The sequence below is a fragment of the Pezoporus flaviventris genome, unplaced genomic scaffold (genome assembly GCF_033815535.1).
Source record: "Pezoporus flaviventris isolate CSIRO_AGI_PZ_B2104156 unplaced genomic scaffold, CSIRO_AGI_Pfla_v1 ptg000003l, whole genome shotgun sequence".
Lineage (NCBI taxonomy): Eukaryota > Metazoa > Chordata > Aves > Psittaciformes > Psittacidae > Pezoporus > Pezoporus flaviventris.
The window spans coordinates 9406568-9425425 of NW_026892551.1; the positions used below are offsets into that span (position 1 = coordinate 9406568).

Genomic DNA, 18858 nt, shown 5'->3' on the forward strand with positions numbered 1-18858 from the left:
ATCCAGTGTCTGGGTTTCATTCTGCCTGATTGAAGTCCTGAGCAGCTACTAAAAATGTCACAAAGAGTTTGCATCAACCTCCTCTTTCCCCACACCCTACATTTCAAAGTGGTTAGGCAGCAACAGAAAACAATTAAAGGAAATTGAGAGCTAAGGCTGAAATGTACCATATGTTGTCAAGCAGAAGGCCACAAAACATCAGTAAATCACTGCTGAGATTACATACTCCCACTATCAGGCACTGAAAGACTACAGAACAATGTCATCTCTAACTATTAATAACCATACTTCCTTTCTAGCACACAATCCTCTTTTCTTAATTGTCTAATAGGGGTATTTCCATATGAGCCACATTCCTCTTTCCCATAAGACAGCAGAAAGGGTATTAGAAGTGATTTATAGTTCCACATACATTCCTATCAGGACTTGCATTGCTCCTGACATTTGCTCATTTATAGCTTTAGGTCCTCATAAAAAAAACCAGAAAAGTCTGATTTTTTTTTTTTTTTTTGCGGTATAGTTTGTGAGTGCACTGGACAGAGAGTCAACCCCTACCATACTCCAACTTACCGACTGACCTTGGAAAAGCCACTAAAACTCCCTCTACCCATGCTCTGTTATTTTCAACTGTAGAGCTGAAACCATGTCAAAGCACTCTTTGCAAAGTACTCCAAGACGTAACATTTTTAAAACTTTTTATATAAAAGGCAAGACTTTTCTTAATATTTTAGCCATAATGATCAAGTTTCTGAAATGCTCCATAACTTTGCAAAGACCAAAAAAAGTCATAACATTGTTTGGGGTTTTTCTGTTTTTTTTTTTTTTTTTAATCAGGATTTTCATTCCACAGTTTGCGTGCCCATTGTGTTCCCAAATTTGAAGGAAAATCTGCTTAGAAATATGAAGTAACATCAACTGAAACTTCTGAATTTTACAACAGAAAGTCACGTGCTAATTTCCAATTGCATTTTTTATTGCACTAACAAAATTTCACTAAAATCCATTACGTAAAAAAAACATAGTCCCCATTACATCCATCCTGAATCTCCCCTCTTTTAGTGTAAAATCATCACCTCTTGCCCTATCGCAACAGACCCTGCTAAAAAGTCTGTTCCCATCTTTCATGTGTTCTGGTACTCTTCAAAACCTTCAGAAGGTTTACATCATTTAGTATTACTCCCTCATTGCTACAAAAAGAGAACATCAGACTAGCAAACAGAATATGTCAAATGGTTATCGGCCCACTAGTCAGCTCTTGACCAGCATTTATGAGGCTATTTTTTAATCAGCATTTCTGCACACTGTTAGTTGCTGCACTATTAACAATTCCATCCAGGTTTGAGCCTTTGTCTTCTGGTGTTTCACAGCAAAGCAAGCAACTGTAGCTTTTATGTAAATTAGTCCATGTATTTGTGTATTTGTGCTTCCTCATTTTTCATGAGGGATAGAAAGGAGATACTTTCTTTTTCCAAGAGCTACTGTTAATATTACTAATGTAGCCTACACTAGTCAAATTCACAGAGCAGAAGATTAATACTTAAAAATTCAAATAATTTAAAAAATACAAAATGGAAGAAAACAAAGCATGAACCAATATCATGGCTACACTAAGCAGAAGGAGGTGAACAGCAGGAGAAAATATATAGTCAGGATTTTCAGCATGAAGAAATGAACTTCACAATTAAATATACTTTGAAAATAATTCTTTTTTTTTAATTAAAACAAAACCTCTCATATTAATATTGTCATGTTTTAAAATTTAAGTGGAAAACACATCTAATTTGATTCCAAGCAACCTAGAAAAGGAACTTTGAAGTTAAGTCCTAAATAAAACATAAAATCTTCACTTTGCAAGTGTGGATTTTACCTGAAAAATTGTTTTATAAGTGTCCTATAAGAAAGTCAAAATGTCAAAATTCTCCTGCATCAAAAAAAAAAAAAAACAACAAAAAAAACAAACAACCCTGTCAAGAAAACTTTCCCACAGAAAAGGAAACTTCTGCCAGCTTCACTTGATGACAAGAGGTAAGGAAGTACCAGGGCGGTTCCACAGTTTGCAAAGTGTTAGGCACAAAGGCTTAGAAAAATATTTTTAATGGCAACATTTTTAATCTTACCCAGCCCTGTCTTTATCTCCCTTTTCATTTTAGTATAGCTTTCTTCCATGTCTCCCTTCTTACCTTTATTATTCCCTACTTTCCCCATTTAGGAGGCACACACCAATGACCTCTGTAACAAAGTAGCTCTCCTTCACTGTCTCGATGTAAGTGGAACTAATACATTCTGATACATTAAATAAGTAAATTATAGAATGTAGCGATGTTACATTAGATTGCATTAAAGAGAGGGAAAGATGCTTGAATAGCACTTTTCAGAAGGGCATGTTGAGCCTTGGTGAACCAGAAAAATAAAGTGTTTGAAAAATCCTGCCTGGAAAACTGTTCCTTTATCCTAAAGAAACCTTAATTCCCCACTAGAACAAAACAAAACAACATCCCATTCTACTGTATTTCAGATGCCTATGTTCAAACCTGGGACTGCCTAGAAATGTGCAGTTTTATTCTCTTGTGTGAAAGGGAACCAAAAGTTCACACAAAAAAAATCCCTCTCTGGCAAAGCTGAAGAACTTGATGTATATGACATTTGGTGCTAATATTCATCCAGCACTCACATAGAGACAGAGTTAGCAACATCTCTGCTTGTTTGAAATCAAGGACCGACTTAAAAAAAATAATTATCACTAATGGTATTTAACTTACAATTCGAAAAACCCAATGGCTTTCTACTCTGTCCTGTGGTTTGACCTCACCCCTCAGGCCTCTGATGTAATGTTTCCCAGCCACAGAGCAAAGCACTGCACTTTCACCTTACCGGAGATGCAAGGAAAGATAGATGGCCTTAGAAGACCAAATTGGTACGCTGCAAGGCAAGACTCCCATCAGCTACCACTCTCCAAAGGAGATACTGATTCTAACTCCAAATTTGCTTCACCACCTGGGCTCAGCTGGAAACTTACTATAACTAAAAGTTTGCCTTGCTACAGAACATAAAGTTACTCCTCCTGAGAAATAAGCAATATATTATTCTGACAGATATGGTGAGCTTGCATGTAGTATACAAAACTCATTCATCTTCCCACTGTCTTGTGATGTCTTATAACTTCCATCACAGTTTATGATTTTTTGTGTTCAGCCAACTGAGCTGGAAACACGAGGTTTCTGGGGAAAAAAACTGCACTGCAGCCAGAGATGCACCTCCACGAATGCTCAGCAGAGCCTTGTTGGAAAAGATGTTGTCAGACCACGAAGTCCTCCCCCTCATGTGATTATATCCAAATTGTCTAACCATCTCATACGCTGGGACTCAAGCTGAAGAGTCCGTATTTATTGAGAACCAGGTTTTCTTTGGGTTTACTTCTGGTAAACAATCATTTTATTTCCACCACGCCCCAAGAACTTTAAGCAAAATCATGATGTTCTGATTACAGGATTTGCAAGACCCAAATTCAAATTGCAGCATCTGTTCATCCTTGGGGGTAGGGGGGGAGGGGAAGAAAAGAAAAAGAATCCCCCCTACCAACAGTTATTTCTAAATCTTATAAAGGCTTGGTGATGAGCAATAATTACTGCAATACTGAAAGACACTGAAATCAGCAGAAGCGAGAGCCACAAAAGTATACACATGAAGCCACACAAAACACTCTAGAAACAGATCCGTGGGAGAAGCAACTTACAAGCAATGAAAATATTTCCATAACACGGCAAGCAAGCCTCCCAGATAAGTCCTTCTCAAGATCTTTCCATCTCAAAATCCTTTGGTTCATCAGCTGCAGTATCCCAAGCTTGTCAGGTATCAATGCTTGCTTTTCTATAAATGCAAAACCCGATCATTTTTAGTTTGAGTTTTACGTGCCAGGATGAAAGCTGGGCTCTTCAAATCTGGGGTAGCTGAGCCTGTTCCTCTCAAGTCTGGGAAAATGCATTTTCCCTCACAATACTGCCATTGTAAACACCATCCTCTGAAACCCTCCCATTATGGCCCTCATAATCATGATCTTCTGAATCTGAAGTACTTATCAGAAACCTTTTTCACAGGTTAACACAAAACATCAGCATTCTCAATTACCATATTCAAGTGGTATTTTAACAACAATATTACTGGATGATCTTGGTTTATGAGAATAATTCACCTCTCTTCCCCTTTATTTTTGAAGACTTGTGCAGACGAGAAACAACTTGAAGGAACAGTAATACACTACAAGTAAGATATAAACGACACACCTAATGAATACTCCAAACTTCTGCATGTGGAAACAACCAAAAAAAGGCATTAAACCACAGAGTTCTTGCAGTTATGATTCAAGACAACACTTATGTCACCACAGAAATGAAATCTAGCCTAGGGCTTTCTGGATTGGATCAAATGGCTACTTCAGAAGCCACTTAGGCAACCAAACTGCTTATAGAATAAACTGTGCTGTCCTCCCAGAATGATTTTGGTTTCATTTGAATTATTTCTACAATACCTCACAGGAAAAGAATGTGCAGCACTCATTATTCACAAGCCTAATACCCTCAGCTTTTCTGGGACAAAAGAAACTAACACTTTCTACATTCATTTGATGTGGAAATACACATTCTCAGCTTGTGCAATGATATATGGCAAGTTAACCCAACCTCCAGCTTAGTTGATTACACTTATTCTCTAATGAGAAGTTGACCAGCAAAAACAGACGGGTTTTTATGTTCTAATGGATTGAACCAACAATAAAAGTATCCAGCAATGCTTTGCATTCTACTCATATTAAGACATTAGGTAACTTTCCCTAATGTTAAGACTGCATGTTTACCATAAAGCGAGATCCTCCGTTTGTTACAGAAATCATGTATGTCCCTGTTCACCTTGGGTCTTTTAAGATGGGACCAGTAGTTCTCAGGAAAAGACTAAATGGCCTAGATATCCTAGTGACATGAATAGACAAAAAGGCTTTCGGATGTGGTGGGGGGAGAAATACAAAAATTCGTTGCATTATTTTTGCACAAAAAGGTTTCTGATGCTAAATGGTTACAAAATTTCTCCTACAGCCTCTAGCCAGCAAGTTTGCCAAACAGCACACTGGAAATCTAAATTTCCTGTGAAAATGGTTATATGTATCTCCTCCCTCTCCCCCATCAATGTGGTTTATAGCCAAAACACTGGCAATTCCCTCAAATGAAGCCTGAAGTGAGATTGTTGCATCATCAGAGTTATTTTAATGCAACCTAAGCTTTGCTGTGGGTGGGGAGAAGCACATTCTAAAAATACTTCAGTTACACAGAACATTTCCTAATCTGACCATTTCCTAATAAAGAGACACCTGAAGTGGCTTATGAACATAAACAAGAGGGTGGTCTTTAAAGAGAGACAAGTAACGCTAGATAGGCTTGTGCACCGGAGCCATCAGTGCTTCATACATCTGGGGATGATGCAGCTTCACGCAGCAACAAGGTAATTAAAGTTACAGACCCAAATCACAGAATCTGCAGTCTAAGACAACATATTAATGATACAGTTTTAAACAAAAATGGAAATGAAGCTAAAACTTTGAAAACTTAGTAGGCTTTTGTAACAAGACCATATAAGAACAATAAGCAAGAGAGCGCTCATTAAAATGATGGTGCCATACCCCAGATATTATATTTGATGCCATTACTTACCAAGCCAGCTATTGGAGTTGACAGGCGATTGATCTTCTTAACAATGCCAGGTTTGATCTTGTTAATCAAACTAAAAAAAGAAGTCATATGATTTTCTGTCACATAAATCAACTTTATTTGAGCATGAGCATAAAATGCTTATTAAGAAATACTTTGCATATAGTCGTAAGTTACATGATTTGAACCAAATAAATCTGAACCTATTAATACCCCCTAGTTATGGGTTTGTGTTTGTTGTTTTTCTTTTTTAAAATCAGTTTTCCAAAAAGTGACAAGGAACGGCAGACTGCAGAAGCAAAAATGGGATATGCCACATACACACAAAAACCCCAGAGTGGCAAAGTGAAACAGAAAAGAAAATGCCTGGGTAGGTGTAGGCAGAAATGGATCTGTGTTTCTACTGCATGGGTGGTGATGCTAATCAGACTCATAGTTCCCATTTAAACATTTACTTCACATAAAAGTTCTGATGCAGGTGATGTCAAAAATGTATCAGAATACTAATTTTCAGAGCTCAGTGTGAAAGCACTGATATTCATGTACATATAAGAAATCAATTCAGTTTTCATAATGCTATCAAGCCCAGTCTGTGTGCAACAATCATTTTGGGCATATACAATTTACACATGCAAATCATTTTCGGTCTCAGCCAGAAAAGGTTGTGCCTCATATCATTCTTACTTTATATAATCTCCATACCTAATCTGAGAAGAGAGGACAGACTCACTTTTGAATACAGAAGTCCAAATGCACACCTTGTCCTGAGATGAGGATGAGGCATAGGATTTGTTGCACCTTTATACCCAGGTTTTCAGTCATGCAGGTAGGGAAATACTGTGGTTCCTCAAATTACATGTTAGACCAGAGCATCAGCAGAGAACAGGGACCTCAGGACACCCTGGAGACTTTGTCTTCCTGCATACCTTTAAGGATTTTAGACTTGCTCACTCTTCTTGTTGTTGCTCGTCTGGCTAGATCCTTTAGCCCACAAAGGTTCAGAAAGGTTTTGTGATCTGCCCACATCAATGCAGACCCAGGACCTAACGTGTGTAACTTTACATGGGAAAAAAACATTTTTTGCTCAAGCAGCAAATGTATTTGGAAAGTAAACACAAAGAACAGAGTTTACCTAGATACACTGGAATGGAGGATAGAAATATCTGCAAAAGAAGAATAATGGCTACAGGTCCTGAGATTTTTCAACTTCATTGACTGAGTTATTTAGTAAGCACAATATATTTAATAATTTATTTAAAAAAAGAGTGATCTGTTCAGGTGAAATTAAAACAAAAAATTATGTGGGAGGGTGTGTCCCCCCCCTTTTTTTAATCTTCAAAATGCATATTTGCTGTTTAAATAAAATACACCACCTCCAGAGATAATATAGCCATGGACACTAAATTAGTCATATCACAGGTGAACCAAGGAAAAATGGACAATGTCATGTCTAGTTGCCGCAATGATGTTGTACTCTATTGCCTTTGGTGAAAATTGGACATCTGAAAATCTTTCCCATCTTGTTCTTTTCTGTTTCCCCAGAATTTCTATGAAAATCACTTCTCCTTGTACTTCAGGTACATCAAATTTAAAATTATGACACAGGAGGACAGCTATATGATTTAGTGCAACATAATGAGGCACCATTTCTTTAAAGAAAGTTGTGTGTCTCCTAAGGCAAGCTGCTCAGCTGAAGGAATTACAGGATGTTTTTCTTGCATATGGCTATTAATTACAGATAAATTTAACTGATTTGCATTTGGCAGATGGAGGCTTTTATTCCTTTGCCAAATAAGTGTCAACAATGAAGTTATCAGGGGATTAGAATGTATCAGTCCGTTGCCAGTTCTTAAAGACTCTGTTTAAAAATTATAGCTGAATACAATACACACGTCCCACTAAATACATACCTGAAGAAATACATTTTTATTAAAAGTATAAGTTATTTTTATTACCACATCCAGTCTAGTTAACATTTCATTACACAAGTAACGGAAATACAGCATCCATTTCTGCAACATCATCCAAAATTATCATTGTGATATAGGGACTTGAGTAACTAGGAAAGGCAACTAGCAAGACAGACTAGGTGGACAAAGGGCCCAAAGGAAAAAAAAAGTCAAGGACAGGAAAACACAATTATATTCACAGTAGGGAAAATGCACCAATGTTGCCCTTTTGCATTTGCTTCGGTTATTTTAATAGTAAAAAAAGTCTGAATTTTTTAAGAGCTGCTCTGAGATTTGAGATTTTTTTAAATGACCCAGGTAGTTCTCTAACAAGATTTCTCTCACACTAGTGTTCTAAATGACATTTACAACTGCCATTCCTTAAAATACTAAGGGATTAGCACCACTTTCAGTCCTGGAAACCAGTTCCAGTAAGTACAAAACCAGTTACAAATATATGGAAGAGACCTGGCAAGTGGACATACTACACCTCTGACTCAATCTAGCAACGAAACCAGACAAGTCCCATTACTGCCAAGCCTATAACATATAAGCTCAAGGAAGCATTTCAGAGAAAGCACTCAAAAAACAGATGAAGTCAGAGTTTGCTGCTGAAAGCAATGGGTAAGTCCGTCCAGAAAGTACTGAAACCTGGACTGCATGTTCACACACGTGACATTTTCTATGTTATGCTGAGACCCAGTCCCTTTACTTTTATCATCCTAGAGTGTTCGGTTTGTTTTTTGCATTGGTTTTGAAGTATGCTTTTATAAAGTATGCCAAATGACATTTAATACATTCTACATTATTGAGATACTTGGATGGAACCATAAGAGCAATATTATTAAGTAACAAACATATGCCTGATTGTTATCTTAAACTTACAGTTTTGTAAGGTTCAAATCAGAAATGTAAAGAAAAAAAAGAATTTCTTTAAGTGTAAAAAGACCTCTGGTAGGAATAGGTAGTTTTCAGAATTTTAGATCCAGAACACAAGTGTTTACAATTTTTTATTTCAAGGGAGTGGAGATTGAGGAGAAAAACCTAAACCAAAACAACACCAGTGGGTATGTAGAGGTGAGTGCTTTGATCCCAGGCATAGCCACATCACCTTGCACAAGACGATCATAAAGCCCAGTGATACAATGAGAATTATGACCAATAAAACCAATCAACTGGACAGGGGATCAGCACAATCCTCACAGTAACACATAAAGGAGTGTGTGGGACAACACATGGAACATGTGTATCTAGAAAGAGAACATGTGAAAGCTGTTCTTCCTTCCCAGGGTAAACAACAGGTATTAAAAGAAAAAATAAATTACTTATTACAAAATACTTTGGGTACTTCGTCTGAGGCCAGGATTGAAAGCTGACAACTCATGTTAGCCTGAAGGATTTTTATATAGGTAAGTCAATACTCACTCGCACAGCAGGACTCCATTTTCCAGAGCTGCTCGAAAGTCTTTGGTTCCAAAGCTTTTCCCAGTAACTGTCTATAAAAATAAGAATTGAGAGTTAATTGGACATGCACACAAGATCAGGAGTAGCCAGAGAATCTAAGTACTGAAAACAAACAAAAAAAACCCCAAAAAACAAACCAACAAAACTTTTCAATTCAACACTTAGTTCATACTGTTATTTTCTCATACTAATTTCAAAAGAAAAAAGTATTCAAAACATAGTTCTTTATGCCTCAAAAAAAGTCAGATCAAACATCTTCAAGTAGTTTCCCCCTGTGTAAATCAATCTTCAGCTACATGCTGTGGGAATACTTGTCATTTCCTAAAGCAATAGAAGCCAAACTGAAAAACATAAAATAAATTTGAAGCATAAGTGAAAAAGAGAGAAGAGTCTTTTATCTCCTACTTCATGTTACAGCACGTATACGCATATCCAGCACAAAAGTATTTTAATAGGGTTGTTTGGGTTTTTTTTTTGGTTTGGCTTGGTTTGGGTTTTATTCCTGCCACTTGCACCTAAGGCAATGTGACTAAGAAACCACTCGGGCAAGTCTGTATTACCACGTGCACACCAATTCCCATTACTTGGCAAGCGCTAGGACTACGCTAATGGGACTATTCAAAGTGAAAAGCAGTGAACAAGAATAATGTCTTATAAAAGACATGGTACCCAATGTCAAAAGCATTGCCTACATGTATTCAGCAAAGTCGTTCTCCAACAAGAAAAAAAATTTTGCTCATGGCATTAACTCCATCTCAAACGAGACCACCAACACAGCACCCCGCACACGTCTAAACTCACTTGGATTCTTCCTACTACATTACCCATGTCTCTTGAAGGGACCAAATTTGGCAGTTTTATTCTAAACACCCAGATTAGTAACCCACAGACAAGTTAGAAAAAGGGCCAATATTCCTAAAACAGTCCAAAAGAGGGGTTTATCCCAGTTGGGCATAGAAACCAAACACTAGGAAGAGCATTTATTCAAACTTAGAGGTCATTGGGTTCAGTCACCAACTAATTACAAACCTCTCTTTGGGGATCTTAACCATCCCTGACACTGCCCAGGACTACAGGCACACAATTTAAGGTGCTGTGGAACCTGCATGCATCCAGACCAAAGCTACTGATTACCACAGTAATTAAAGAAATTAGTAGCGAAACAAATGAGCTGTGCCTGGTAAAAGAGCAAAAGGAGAGGATGTAGCTCTTTAAGGAGCTATTACATTACCATCTTGTTATTCTTTTCAAATTGCAAAAGGCATGTATACTAACAGTAGAAATACTGTAACTTCATAGTTTTAAGGTAGGTTATCTTTTAATTCAAAAGCTGTAACTGCCATCTCCCTATTGAGGACAAAATTAGATGTTACAAAAATCTTCTGTTGGGTTTAAGGTTTGGGCTTTTTTTTTTTTCTAGGATTTAACAAACAGAGAAAAAAAGGATAGTACACCAACTCAAGGTGAGAAAAAAAATAAATCAAAATTCAGGGAGAGAAAAGAAAACAAATCACTGTTAAACAACAACAAAGGCTGATACTGATCCCCCTGGGAGAACTGTGTTTTATACAATATTCCTGTAACAACACTCTAACAGAAGAGTAGATGTTGCATCTCAGCAATATGATTTTCAAGAATCACTTAAAAATACAGCATCTGAAAATTACCCTCATTTCAAAATATGGCCTTTTGCTTTTAAATTCATATATTCAGTGATAGTAATTTTGAGGAAACTAGTCAATGTAACATAACAGCTCTGAAAGTTTTAACATAAATATTTGTGTTTCCTAGGTAATAGGGGATATGGGTTATAAATTAAACCCTTCATTCTACAAGCTAAAAGCTTGAAGTCTGCATGTCATACAGCAGAATTGTACTGTAATAGAAGCTGTAGGACTGGGGTCTAGTTTTATGGCAACATTTCAAACCCCAATCAATTCTGAGAGTCGAAAAGTCATTCTCATTCTGGAGTTGGTGCTGATACCTGCAGGACTACACAGTCCAAGCATTTAGGTTTATATAGACAGTTTACTTGTAAGTCATGCATTCAACAGATAGCAAGATGTTTCCTGTACCTACAGAGTTGGGCCCATCCTCCCCCCCAAAAAAAGCCTAGAACTGCAGCATGTAGCTAAGGAGGTCACTCCTCAGAAATTATTCTCAAGAAGTCAAGAAGCATGTGCCTGTGTGGAACCTTTTTGACTGCTACAAAGTCTTTCAGCACATGACCTCAAGTAACTACAAGCCATCCTTGAACCACAAGAGAACCCAACTGGACTACAAGGTTGTAAATGCTACTATTACATTTGCAGACCTCTTAAAATAAAATTAGAGGACATCACACTGGAAGCATTTGGACTAAGTTATTTGTGCAGCCACTGATTTGATATAAAGGATGGAGCTGGAAAACCAATCTTGTGACCCACAGATTTTGGTGACTATGTGGTTTGTTGACACTAAAATAAAAGCATCGGTACTGCCAAGTTAGGTTTCATTAATATTGACTTTTAAAGGATAACTAATAATTAAGTAGTTAAGAAGTATTCTCAAGGAACAATTTAACACTGGTTGCTTGAAACTGAAACACTTCTCAAGTTGCACAACACCTTGAATTTCTTGAGGTCATAAAAGTAAGCACTCAATTTTAAAACCTCCTTTTGTACAGAGAGGGAGGACTTCTTTCAGCATGCACTTTCATCCAGCTCATACTCACTGTGAGGCATCAAGCTCAGCTGTAACTATTACAGCCTGCATAAGATCTAGGTATCAAAAAAAAACCATCAAAATGGGAAGCCATAGACTGGCTGAGAGTTCCCTGACTTTTAAGAACCTGACTAAGACAAAGTAAATCCCAACCAGAGATATTACATCTTCAAACAATGTCTACTATTTGTGAGTCACTGTTTATTCATTGAAACTGGTTATACTGGGTGTGGTACTCTTATGTAAAAGGCATACTTGATTTTGGACAATTTTTCAAACCACTTAGGCTATGTGCCAAATAATAAAGGAATTAGCTTGAAAAATCAGGTTTTATTTATGTATGAACAACATCTCATTTCAAACTATGCCTCTTTCCTCTCCTTCATTCAGCTGAAAGTATTTTGCTTGTTTTTTGATAGAGAGCTATGACATAATTAAAGGCTATATCACAAATTGCTGCTATAAACCAGTTTGATTTTATTTTTGTAAGACAGCGTCCCCTAATACTTTGGTAACTTGCAATTGCGAGGTCCAAGCAATTTACTTCAAACAATATTCAAATCCAGTCTTCACTTAAATTTAGACATTTAAAAAAAATGCTTACAGAGGGCTAGTTTAATTTCAGGTTTGCTGCGATTCCTGTAGAAAGAGGCAAATCAAAAAGAAATAACCAAAGGTCAACCACTCTGAAGATGGCATGACATCAAAATAAAGGACTGAACTAAAAGCACATGGTGCAGAAGAATACACTGATTATATGCCTCAGTACCAAAATTAACACTGAGTACATTTCTTTGACTTGTCCTACTAGAGGCCAAATACAACTAATCATAATAGGCCTTCTTTGCCTTAAAAGCTAGTCACAGCTGAAAGATTTTTCAGTGTTAATAAAAAATACTAAGGGAGTTTACATCAAGTTACTTCCATGGTCCACATGGGTTTGAATGGCTTCAGCAGAAAAGCAACACTACCACAGGACAGTAGGTTCTTCAAGTGGGTTTCCTATAAATACCAGAACATGCAACTCAAACTGCAAGGGACTGGCAGGTCTCTCAGTTTTATTTTGCTGTGGTAAAAATACCTAAACTAGACTCTCCCCATCCAATGCAAGACTCACACCGTGTATACAGGCACACTGGTTAACTTATTCTCCACCACAAAAGCATTAGCTGCTCAGAAACAAGGAGGCAACACTGCATCATGACCAGCCTGTGACCCGAACAATGTCTTGCTGCAGAGGAGCCAGGTACTTGCCATCCAGCTGGCTCTACAGTTCATGCTGGCCAGCACTGCTCTCTCCATCTCATTCAGAGCTCCTCTGCCACAGCTCCACATAGGCTACATGATCTCAAACCATGCAAGAACCCCACACACAAATTTGAGACAAAGACCAGCTGTACCAGCGTAAAGGCTGCAGCTTCCTGATGTAAGGCCATAGGTTTGGGCTGGAATATTCAAGAAACCACACATGACATCAACAGGCTTAATGCAGGCTCATGCAAGGATCACACAGGGCAAGCAATTAGACAGCAACCTCAAGGATACTACACTGATTCATGAACTTCAGGTCCCCAGCTCAGCCTACAGCTTGAAAAGCCAAGTTTACCATGCTGCAGAGGGCTTCTCAGGTGCTGTAAGGAACTGGGACAACGATAAGAAACTAACACTACAGTACCATTCCCACTACAGAATTTTGACTATGCCTGCCAGTTTGTGTCACAGTGCCTGCCTCAGCAGATCTCCTCATGTACACACTAATGTCTGAACTGCTACATTGCTAATGGCCTTCCTTTTTTGCACCAATTACCCAAAATCTGAATCAGACTACATTGCAAATGGCTCCATCTTTACACAATTCCAGCATTATATATCTCCATTCCTAGCACTTGTTTGGCTTTAACTGCCCTCACCCAATATATCACTCCCCAACAGTACTGTTACTGTAAGACGCACCAGGAGATATATTGGCTACAGACACTGCAAACGTGAAAGTGTTCAAAAAAATCCCAATGCTCTGGTATCTGTACAGTTGGTAAGGCCTGGAAGCAGATTCATTTTCATAAGGTATTTAGAGTCCACTGCATTTTATATACAACTGTCAGTACATACTCTACCTCAGCTTGAGAGATTTTATCATTTAGAGTCTGTCACAACAGAAGACCAAATACCAAAGCAGAAGGGATTTTTCATCTCTCCTGAGCTGCTGCAGAAACTGGTGGTTCTTCTGCACTGTGACAATGAGTAGCTGCTTTGTGGGACATTTCAGACACACTACCCAAAGTCCTGCCTCCCTGTTTCATGGCTATTTGTACTCCTGTTTAAATGCCATGTAGGATACGAGCTTCTTGAATGGCATATGCAGTAGCTGTCAAAAATGCTGCCATTTAAGTTTTAAAGTGAGGAGCTTGTGCCCTTTGCAGACTTCCCATCCAGTTTTCTCCTCCCTACTAGTTCTTTCTCTCCGAGTTTCTTCTTAAAAAAAAAAAAACAACAAAAACAAACAAACAACAAACAAAACAAAAACCAAACCAAACCCCCCTAACATTGTCACAATTTGCTCTAGTCACATCAATTGATCCAAATGCCTCCCAAAAGGGCAGTTGGTAGGAACCATATTCAGAGGGTTGCTGCACTCAATTTGAATACACAAATGGCAAAATCAGCCAGTTGGGTCGAAAGCCTCTGATGTTGCAGCAACCACAGCGATCACTCGATTTCTCAAGGTCAAGCAGTAGAAAAGAGTGACTCATTTCTGAGGCAAGCAGGATCGGTATCCCTGAATTTTGAGCCCCAGGACAAAAAAAAAAAACAAAAAAAAAAGTGTGGGCATTCCCATCTTCCACCCAGGGAGAACATTCCTGGCATTTCACATCTGGTAGCAGGAGGGACACCAGGTTTGAAGCAGCCAAGATCACAATCTTGCTATCTTCCCTTCTGATCACAATTTAATTCATGGTCCAACAAACTCCTGAGAGGTCAACACGTGATCGAGAAGCTGGTACCTACAAAGGCTTTCCCGGTCAGCTGTCCAGCAACCAGCTTATGACATGCCCCAGCCAAACAGCTTCACAGGAGTCAAAAGCAACGCCCAGATTTCTACAGAAGGAAGCTCCCAATTTCAAGCCCTCGCACCTCATCACTAAAATCCAAGACGGTCACAACTCTACTGAGGAAAAGAGCTGGGGTGGCTGGAAATAAGAAAAGTATCTACCAAGAATTCTGCTTATTAGCTGTGTGCACAGCTAAAGTAAGAGGGCTGAAGGAGATGGATGTTTCTGCCATTGATCACTTCTGCTGTGAATGTTGCCCTTTATATCCATAACAATAGTGTTTTTCAGTTGGAATAACTCCCACTCTATTGCTCAATGCAAAGCTATACTCTCCCGTTTAACCCCCTACCCCAAATCCCTGGACATCATTTCATTTCAGAGAATGTGGAAATTTTTCATTCTTCAGCCAAAACTGCCTTTCATAACAAACCAGAACAGACATTTATGAAAGGAAATAGTTGATTATTGAAAAAGCCTGACTGCTATTTTCTGTCATCAACATAATGATGGGGTCTTACTGTGGTATGCCTTCTGGGCAGACATGCCAAAACTCCAGAATTAACATACAACTACATTCTTACAAAAGATGAAGAAAACACTGAATAAAGGACAAACAAGAAAGGACATGATTACTGGTGTGGTAGGTGCTAGAAACAGATCTCTATACATCAGCTATTTATGCCCTGTTTGTTTCAGCTCTTCTGTCAAATTGCATATAGGGACACAGTCTGAAAGACTGAAGTTTTTCTTCCAATATCTAAGAGAATCCCTGACTTAGGGGGACAATACTGCAGAAAGAGCAAGGATACACTTTTGGGATCAATCAATTCAGTCAAGCTTTTTTCCTCCTACACAAACAAGGCCATCCCACAATACAGCCAGATGAATAACGTTACTGTTGATTATACTGCTGACTGTATTCACAGGTATCAAACTAAGAAAAACAATATACATTATTTTGTGTGACAAAAAAGCCCTACTGTATATGCAGAGATAGGCAGCATAAACTAGATGAAGCTAAATGTTTCAGTAGGACATAAAACTTGCAAAAGCAAAGCAAATTTTGAACGGCTAGGAATCATTGACAATTATTGTTGTTATATATAAATATAGGTTTTATATATAAGTTTATTCAGGAACTATTCCAATTTATTAAAAACTCTTAATTCCATAAACAGTTTAAGTGCACACAGCTTCAACAGCTGCCATCTTGAGTCATGCATGCTTTAATGTTTAACCTAACTTTGGCCATGCATTTACTTTCTCAAGTGCATTTGCAATTAACTTCAGTTAAATAAAAGTAGATATTTATGCACCTTCCCAAGACAATAGAATAATAATATTATTTTAAAATTTTCCAGCTGAGCTCCATACTAGCTCAGTGGCTGGTCATAAAAGAAGGGTGGTATTAAGCCTCTTGCCCATAAACGTTCCTAATTAAAGAGAAAGATAAAGTAGTCATGAGAAAACCCCAAACATTCAGTTCACCCCTGATACAGCCAGAAAGCAACAACTGAATTCCATAAATAGGCAAAAAACTCTGGGAACAAGAATCATGAAAGAACAGTCTCTAAAAAAGCAATTGACTGAGATAAAAGAAGTGGTGAGCAGAGACACCAGTTTCAGTTCTCAGATATCTTTTAATGATCATGTTTCATAACATACGAGCTCTCACGCTAGCCAAATTTTGAAATTGCCCACTGTGAAAGTCAGTCACTCCATACAGAATTTCTTCGTCTCTTTTCTGAAACCTCTAATATCTACCTCTTTAACACTCATTGGTTGCTACCTGACTAATGTTAACGCCTTTCCGAGCTGTGGAAAAGTGATCAAAGGATAAACTAATCCCTGCATAGCTATGTCTCAGCTGGACACCTACATAGTGTCCACCTGAGGCATACAAAAAGCTTGCTCTGGGCAGAAAAAACAGTATGTTCAACATCTCCCTTGGGATGTTGAAATAAAAAGACTAGAAAAGTCTCAGCTACAACACAGCTTAAAAGGAAAAAAAACAAACCAAAACAAAAAACAAACAAACAAACAAAAAACAAACAAACAAAAAACCCAACAAAAAACAACATCACCCTCACACCCAAAAAAACCAACCAACCAACCAAAAACACAAAAAAAAACAAACACAAAAAAAACCCCACAATCTTGGGAGGAGACCTAAACACCACAGATGGAAGGTTTTATAGGGCTGGCTGAACAATGCAGTCACAGGAGAAAACCATGGTCTTCCTGCTACCCAGAAATGGCACCAGAGCCTTCTTTCCCCACTCTCTTTCTCATGCTCATGTGAAGGGCCTACTTTTAGGAAGTGTCCTGCAACCACCCACGCTATTTTGTGCTTTATTATAGTGCTAAAAATTCATAGAACATTCATAGGATGGTTTGGGTTGGAAGGGACATTAAAGATTATCTAGCTGCAACCCCCCTGCCATGGGCAGGGACACCTCACACTAGACCAGACGGCTCAAAGCCCCATCCAGCCTGGCCTTGAACACTTCCAGGGATGTGGCAGCCACAACTTCTCTGGACAACCTGTTCCAGTGTCTCACCCCCCCCCTCATAGTAAAGAATTTCTTCCTAATATCTAATCTAAATCTCCCCTCTTTCAGTTTAAAGCCATTCCCCCTTATTCTATCACTACATGCCCTGGTAAAAAGTCCCTCTACAGATTTCTTGTAGGCACCTTCAGGAACTGGAAGGCTGCTCTAAGGTCTCCCTGGAACCTTCTCTTCTCCAAGCTGAACAAGCCCACTGAAAAAAATTAAAACCCTCATCCTCATATAACTCCTCTATACATCCCACTACCTCTCTCCCACCACAAAATTGACCACAGCAATTGAGCCAGGTGTTCCAGTCACCAGAGAAGGGCACAACAGCACACTGGAGACAAGAAAATAACATTTGGACTTAGTGCAGATTCTTGAAAGGCTTAGTACACCCAAAGATCCAGTGATGCAGCACCACGACAGGCAGTATGTGCCCAATGGGATGGATGGCCATGTGCCTTCACAAAGAACTTCAAGTTCAGACAGCTACCACAATCTCACCCTGAAAACCTCCATGCAAAATCTGTTTATACCATTGCTTTTGCTACATGAGGAATACAAAGTTTATGACAACTGCAGGACTTTCAGTTCAGGGGAACTAGCTAAAACACAGGTGTTTTTTTTTTTCAAGCTTCACTTAAAATGGAGGCATTGCTTGAAATATTAACAGATAAAGTGTTAGTGATACTAAAATCACATTTTTCTAGGGCAAATGTAAAGATAGGATTAAAGCAAATACAAACTTGGCCATTTTTGCTGTAGAGGTACTAAAAATCACATTTGTCTAACATTTTAATCTATTATATTTAGTATTTTAAGTAATGTCTCCACTTCACTGTAATTGAATATTTAAATAGTTTGTTCTTGTTCATTTAGAACAAAAGATAAATGCAAACTATAAAAAGCCTTCTCGTGTTTGTATTTCCTAAGTTTATAGCTCAGTTTTACTACTACTGTCATTTCAGGTCAGAGAGTATAATGTTGCAAGTTTCAATACAGACTGTCAGTTCACTAGTATTTATTTTTAGAGGAAGGACCTTAAGGAAAACATAATCTCTGCTTACACCGATGAAGAAAAATACGCTTAAACTCTGCTGCTGTTTGCACGTGGGTCCCTGTTGGGATTATTTATGTAAGTGGCAGAGAAATGCAGAGATATGAAATGAAATGGCCAAAACCAGAGCACACTTCTGCCCTAGATTACAGCAATCTCTTACAAAGTGACTGCTTTGATCCTGGGTGTATTTAACACTTTGATTTTACATTTATTTTAAATATCCAAGATTCTCCAAAAGGCAGTGCTGGTGCCATGAGGGAGCCAGGAATCTAACCACAAGGTCCTGGAACTACATTCAGTAGGAGAATGAAAAAGGCATCAGATAAAAGAATATGCACACAAAAAGGAACTGCTTCAATTACAATTGCTTTTGCATATTTAGTG

General features: G+C 38.2%; 1 protein-coding gene across 3 annotated transcripts in view; it reads right to left on the minus strand.

The window, feature by feature from the left end:
• Positions 1 to 18858, minus strand: part of LMO7 (LIM domain 7) — a 128117-nt gene that overhangs the window by 83250 nt on the left and 26009 nt on the right. For all 3 annotated transcript variants that reach the window (XM_061445259.1, XM_061445260.1, XM_061445261.1), the window contains exons 2-3: positions 9068 to 9138; positions 5697 to 5766 (exon numbers count right to left, since the gene is read on the minus strand). In XM_061445259.1, coding sequence (XP_061301243.1) covers positions 5697 to 5766; positions 9068 to 9138 — 141 coding nt within the window. The remainder of the gene's footprint in view (positions 1 to 5696; positions 5767 to 9067; positions 9139 to 18858) is intronic.